Source organism: Monopterus albus, unplaced genomic scaffold (assembly GCF_001952655.1).
Source record: "Monopterus albus unplaced genomic scaffold, M_albus_1.0 scaffold196.1, whole genome shotgun sequence".
Lineage (NCBI taxonomy): Eukaryota > Metazoa > Chordata > Actinopteri > Synbranchiformes > Synbranchidae > Monopterus > Monopterus albus.
This window is the reverse complement of record NW_018128076.1, coordinates 1,162,297-1,168,931: the sequence shown is the minus strand read 5'-3', so window position 1 is coordinate 1,168,931 and position 6,635 is coordinate 1,162,297. Positions and strand designations below refer to the sequence as shown.

The window sequence follows — 6,635 nt, the reverse complement described above, 5'->3', positions numbered from 1 at the left end:
ATAGCCCTTGTGATTATTTGTTTATTTACAGTATTTGTAATTTTGACTGGTTGCAATATCATCCACAGTGATACTGTGGAAAATGATCACTAGTTTTAATATGTCCTTTGAAAGGCATACAGTTCAGATGTCAATAGAGGACCAAAACAGTGTAGTACACTGTTACTTGCTATATATGCAAGTTTGTAGAAATGTCAAAAGTAGAATGTTGTTACCAGCAGCTCAGAAGAACTCAGTCCAGCTTTCTGATTCATAGCCACATATGCCTGATATACAAGGTATATTTTATGTTAGTCATTAGACATATATTTTTATACTATTGTTGTCTGATACTTGTAATATTCTACACACCCATGTGTGCTGTCAGTGACTTTGTTCCTGGTGTCTTTTTGTACCCTCAGATATTGTAGCTCGTGTGCCAGAAGACACCAGAAATGCATGTTCATTCATTTGTTGATGCAGACTGTTGGTCTGCTGGTCATGACTAAATGCAACAGTGTGTTTGAGGCTGACACAGTGAAATACTTTTAACCTGCATTTACAAAGTTAATTATCTCCCTGAGCTCCCTGTCATGCTTTACTGGGATGAGGTCCTGGTAAAAATAACATGGACACACACACAGGTCTTTGACAGGGCTAAATCTTGGGCAGTTAAAATAAGACAAAATTTGCTGCTTTGCAATAAAAAACACACATTCTATTTAAATGCATTAGTGTTGAAGTGAAACAGTGAAGTCTTTATTAAGGAACATAGCAATAAAAATTATAAAGGCAAAAAAAAATCAGATACAAGTATCAGAATTAAAACTAAATAAATGCATACATTTGAAATATTTAATAGCTCTTACCTGTAAAAATGTTTTCCACCCATCTTCGTCTGCTTTATCCGAGACCGGGTCCCGGGGGCAGTAGTCTAAGCAGAGCCTCCCAGACTTCCCTCTCCCCACACACCTCCTCTAGCTCCTCAGGAGGAACCCCAAGGCATTCCCAGGCCAGCTGGGAGACATAGTCTCTCCAACATGCCCTGGGTCTGCCCCAAGGCCTTCTCCCAGAGGGACATGCCCAGAATACCTCCCCAGGGAGGTGTCCAGGGAGCATCCTAAACAGGTGCCTGAGCCACCTCAACTGCGCCCAGCCACTCTCCAGAGGAAACTCATTTCTGCCGCTTGTATCCGCGATCTCATTCTTGTAGTTTTTAAATATAAATAGTCATATTTAAAGGAAATGACACTGAGAGCTGTGGTAATGGATATAGAGTTTTCCTAACACAAGAATAATATTTCCTACATGTTCAGTAATCTTACCTGAGTTTTCAAAATAAAAAACAATCCTTCACAAGTTAATGTTAATGTTTCTTGAGTGTACAGTATAAAAAGAAATGAGACACTCACCCAATTTTATAAAAATGAGTGAGGTAATGATTCAGGCTCAGTCTCCATGTAATGACAATATCAGCTAGGTATACAGAATATGAAGTAATGCTTGCAGTTGGGTTTTTCTTGCCTTTGCTTTATCAAGTCTGAGAGAATATTCCTGATGATATGATCTAGGCAAACTGGTCTGAACGACAGAAATTGTGGGAGCCCCTGTAATGTCAGTGTGTTTTGAGAATGAAGTAACAGTCACAGAACAAGTCTACAAATGTTTGAAAGGAAGCTGGAAAACAGTTTCATGTTTACTTGTAATAGGACCTTTGCAGTGTAATACCCAGTAGGCTTTTAGCCAGGACTGACTCTCTGCCTTGTCCTCAGTTCCCTCAGTTGCAAACTTGCAATTTTGATTGCAGCTTAGCACTGTGTGGGTGAGTGATTTAATACACATAGCTGGAGGTGGAAAAAAAATACTGTCAAGGTCTTTGTGTTGTAACAGCAGTTCTGAGGGAACTTTTACCTACAGGAAAAGCAGCCATGGCCTGTGCGCCAGAGTGGTAACTTTATCCAGAGCACTCAGCAGAGAGGGGGAGCTACTAGGACTTGGCTGGTGAACACAGTGGCTCAGCTGTCAGTGATGTGAACTGTCGGACTTTATCTGTCCTGCATGTTCTTTTATGAAGAATAATCAGAGTCAAATATCACCTTTCCAACATTTATTATCACAACTGAATAGGCCATCGAATAAAGCAATTTACAGAGCTCTGGGTTCCATCTATCTGAAGCCCTACCAGACGACAACAACAAAACCGTTCAATCTGCCTTCAGAGCAGAGGAGCGCTGTCCTCCTAAACTTAATTAATTTTATACAATTCGAATGTGCAATTGTAGATTGGTCTGGTCCTCTCATGCTGTTCCATTGGACCATCTATCCGTCCGTCCTCCTGCGTCCTTTCTGCTCCAATGGGAAAAGGCAGCTTCCTAAAGAGGGAGGAAATTCTACTCTGTCTAAATTCCTACATACCCACTCACTTCTTTCTTTGTTTTTAACTAACTACACTTATCTGAGGCATGGCTTTCCGTTTGGCTAATTAAACTGTCTTGCCTGTGTGTGTATGTATATGGTCCTACCTTTGAAGTTGTATCCTCTTCCTGGCTTTTAGATCTAATCTCTGTTTATTACTCTTGGTGTCCCAGTGACCCCAAATTTCCCTGATTTCTTCAGCCAGGTGGAGATAATAAAATATCTGTGGACCCTCCCTGTCAAAGCTGTAAACCTAATAAAACTCAGTGTTGTAGTGAAGTCCCTTTGATGTTAAACAGTGCCCCAATTGGCTAACACAGTAAATACTAACCAGGAATTCAATGAAAACATAGAATGATATACTCAACTAACTATGTAAACATAACTGTGACATATACGTAGGTAAACTTATGTGTGCTATAAACTGAATCTTAATTCGTTTTCTTAATATGATAGAATAATCATATGCAAACAACGTAAACACACAGGTTAACTAATCAACATAGTGTCAGTATTCTACTAATTAAGTTCTTAATTCAATCAAATGTTAGAATCAATCCTAGAGTATAACTTTGTTAATAATTTTACCCAACAGAACACATCCAAGAAGAAGATCAGCTGTGGAAAAACAGCTTCATTGCTGTAAATGTTAAACATTTCTCCCTAGCATGGCAAGTTGGCCATTACCTGCTCACTTTCATTTAACTGAAAACACTGAAGAAGTTTGTATAGTTGTTTGCCTGTAAATATAGACTTACTGGGTACTTTGATTTAGGAGTTAGTAGATGATCACCAAAGATGTAATTGTTTTGGATGATTTTTTTTTTTTTTTTAAAGCTGAAGTAGAAATCTACAATTGTTGACTGACATTCTGTTGTTGAACTTTGCCAACTTCACAACACTAAGGCAACACATGTCCCTTCATCATCCTGCTGATAACCAGCTCAGTCACAACATGTTTACCACACTGTCAGGCTTCCCATCAGAGGTATATTGATTTGCAGTCCCTGGTCATTGTGTGACCTGTTCACTGGCACAGCTTACCTACCTGGCATGACAGGGAGGCACAGAGACTAATTTGGAAGTTGATCTAAAATCCATGGATCAGGTTCAGGACAAACACAGTGACACACACAGTGGTACCAAATACTGAAATGTAACTGTGCAGGAAGAGTCAGCCGTCCCTGGTAGGCTAGTGGTTAAGTCAGGGTTCGAGTCAGGGTTGTGTCAGGAAGGGCATCCGGCGTAAAAAAAACACATGCCAAATGTCAGCATGCAAGTCATTAGTGTGACGATTTGCTATGGCAGTGGCTTTCTAGCTGTGCAGGAAGGGTCAGTGTTACAGATTTGCTGTGTTTTCTTGTTCCTTAGTTGAAGATGAAGTGTTGTACATGTGACTCCCAGAACCCCAACACTCAGCTGGCCCACACTGTCCAGGATGTCCTGTCCACTTCTGGACCAAATAGATGGTGGCAGTCGAGGAAAGGTGGGTGAAGACAAAAAGAGTAAAATACCGAGAATTAGATGAGACAGAAACAAAGACCTGGCTACAGCCATTTGTTTAGTTATCCAAGCTCTTTCATTTTTTGTCAGTAGAAGCATATTCTCAGCTGTCTTCATCAACAGAGGACCCACTTACTGTAAACTGTGCTTAACCACATCCTCTGGCTGCACATTGAAACCATGAATGTCTGAAAATCAGGTTAAAACAAATCAGTCTTTTTGTGAATGCCTGTAAAATAATAATAATAATAATAATAAATCAATGAGTCTTGGACATACTATGTAGTGTCTCTGATGGAGATGCTGCCCTGCTTGTTTGTCCTGTAGAGGTGAGTCCAGTCACCCTCCAGTTGGACCTTGACAACCTGTTCCAGCTTGACCACCTAGTGCTCAACTTTAAGGTATGAGCCAGTCTACAGCCACCATGAATATAACAAAAGAATGAAAGACACCTGATTTACATGTTAACATTTTCATGATGTATTTGAAATGATTTGTCTTATATAATGTATGTTGCAAAATCTTAAATGATGTATTTATATACAATTTTTTTAATTTTAACATTATTTGACACAATTTATGAATTCTAAAACTGAAATCTTTTCTTGTTGATTACTTTTTATATGTAGGGTCCTCGTCCCAATGCCTTGGTTATAGAGAAGACACTGGATAAGGGCAGGAAATGGCAGCCTGCCCTCTACTTGGCTACCGACTGTCAAAAAGCTTTTCCTGGTGTTCATACAACAGCGCCTCTTACCATGGATGATACGTTCTGCTACACACTGCCCCCTGCTGGAGCCAACCCATACCAAGATCACACAGTAAGGACAAACAATCTGTTGTGGGAAAACACCATTTACTTGGTCTTCAGTCAGGGTTAATATGTTTTTTTTGCTAGATTATTACAGGACAAACACTATTTAACATGACTTCAGTTTGTATTATTAGTACTCTGAAGAAGTTTTGAACAATCAACAGCTTGTATGCATTTGTGTATTTTTCTACTTTCTACTATTATTAAAGCATATTCTAAGGTGTCTTCACAATAAAGATGTCTGATTGTCAAAAAAAAATTGCTGTACAACCTTTTGAGTTTTGCACCTTAAATGTTTACAGGATTCATGTTTAATTCATCAGACTTGTAAAGATGACAAAGACATGTATTATGTAGAAATGGGCCCAGGTTTGAACCTGTCAAATTTTTTTGAGTGGCAATGCACCAGAAGAGAGTTGCAAAAATGGATTACAGCATTGGGACGTTTGTGATATAGGTGCAAAACATCCCGTGATGGAGGTAAAATGATGGTAAATACAGTATAAAAATATGTACATTTTTCTTTCTCTTTCTCAGATTGAATTCAATCCATTGCGTCAGTATACTTATGTCCCAGCTCCCAACAGCCAAAAAATTGAAGGCAAGTATTTCTGTCTTCATATATCGTAAGTTACTCCTTGTATCTTAACTGGTGGAGCATAAACCTGATGAAAGGCTGTAGCCCGCAGACTGACTGATGTCTAATTGACAGATGTGTCTGGGTTGACGGGGCTGAGGGTGAGGCTGACGGAGCTGGGTGATGTGCCACGTCTACCAGGCAGGGCCCTCAGTAGGTTCTATGCCCTGAAGGAGATGAAGGTGATGGGCAGCTGTATGTGCCATGGGCATGCCAACAGATGTCTCCCAGAAGCCTACAACAACCCACTGTCCAGTGCCATACAGGTATGTATGCATGTGTTTTAGGGTTTGGACAGCTGGGGAGTAGCTGATAGAGATAGTGTTGTTTTATATGATTCATTGTTTCTTCTTCCAGTTTTTGCAATAAGCTGGGCTAAACGCCTCCTGGACCTACAGTGTCTCTGTACTGCATACTGGATGCTCAAATAAGAGACTGTTAGACTCAGTAAGATGGAAAGCAAGGGGATTTTTCAAAATGCCACAGTAGAATTTATACTTTAGTTGCTCTAACAGTGGATTTTTAAAAAGCCATAAATGAAAATGGCATAACTGAAATAAGCAGCTGATAAAGAAGCCCCAGAAACATCTAACCCCGACACTAATCTTCATGTATGCTCAAATTTGACACAAAGATCAATTCTCCAGTGTTACATGAGTGACACAAAACATTTTAAAAACGTAAATTACTATATCTAGCATGCATTCTCTCTTTGGCGTTCTGCTTTACTTTATCCACATTAATTATATGTAAATAGAATGATAGAAAAGATTTGTGCCATCACAAGTTCAGAAATCAAATTGGTATCTGTCTTCAGTCACAAAACCAGATCTATTTAAATTACAGCTGTGTGAAATTGTCATCAATTTCAAATTAAAACATATTTGTGAACTGTTTTGAACTGAAATCTGCTCTGAATTTCATTCCAACTTTTTGTGCAGATTCTCAGTCATCCAGCTGAATAACTTCAAATCAACTGGACTAGGTTTCTAGGTCGAAGACGTCTCACCTCTCATCCAAGAGGCTTTATCAGTTCTGCTTGACTGGTGTTGAGACGGAGATATTTATCTCCCTCGGTGGTGGACTGAAACACTGGATAAATATCTCCGGCTCAACACCAGTCAGGCAGAACTGATGAGAGGTGAAACGTCTTCGACCTAGAAAGCTAGTCCAGTTGATTTTTTTTCTACATTTTTCAGCTTCATTCCAACTTTGTGCACACTGACACAGGTTTCCATTATTGTTGCAGGCCATAATCAAGATCTATTCCACTGTAAAATTCCTGCT

At 39.5% G+C, this 6,635-nt stretch overlaps 1 protein-coding gene across 4 annotated transcripts in view; it reads left to right on the top strand.

The window, feature by feature from the left end:
* Positions 1 to 6,635, top strand: part of lamb3 (laminin subunit beta 3) — a 31,059-nt gene that overhangs the window by 8,893 nt on the left and 15,531 nt on the right. For all 4 annotated transcript variants that reach the window (XM_020617908.1, XM_020617910.1, XM_020617909.1 and 1 more), the window contains 5 exons: positions 3,766 to 3,880; positions 4,225 to 4,298; positions 4,527 to 4,718; positions 5,249 to 5,312; positions 5,424 to 5,614. In XM_020617908.1, the coding sequence (XP_020473564.1) occupies positions 3,766 to 3,880; positions 4,225 to 4,298; positions 4,527 to 4,718; positions 5,249 to 5,312; positions 5,424 to 5,614 (636 nt within the window). The remainder of the gene's footprint in view (positions 1 to 3,765; positions 3,881 to 4,224; positions 4,299 to 4,526; positions 4,719 to 5,248; positions 5,313 to 5,423; positions 5,615 to 6,635) is intronic.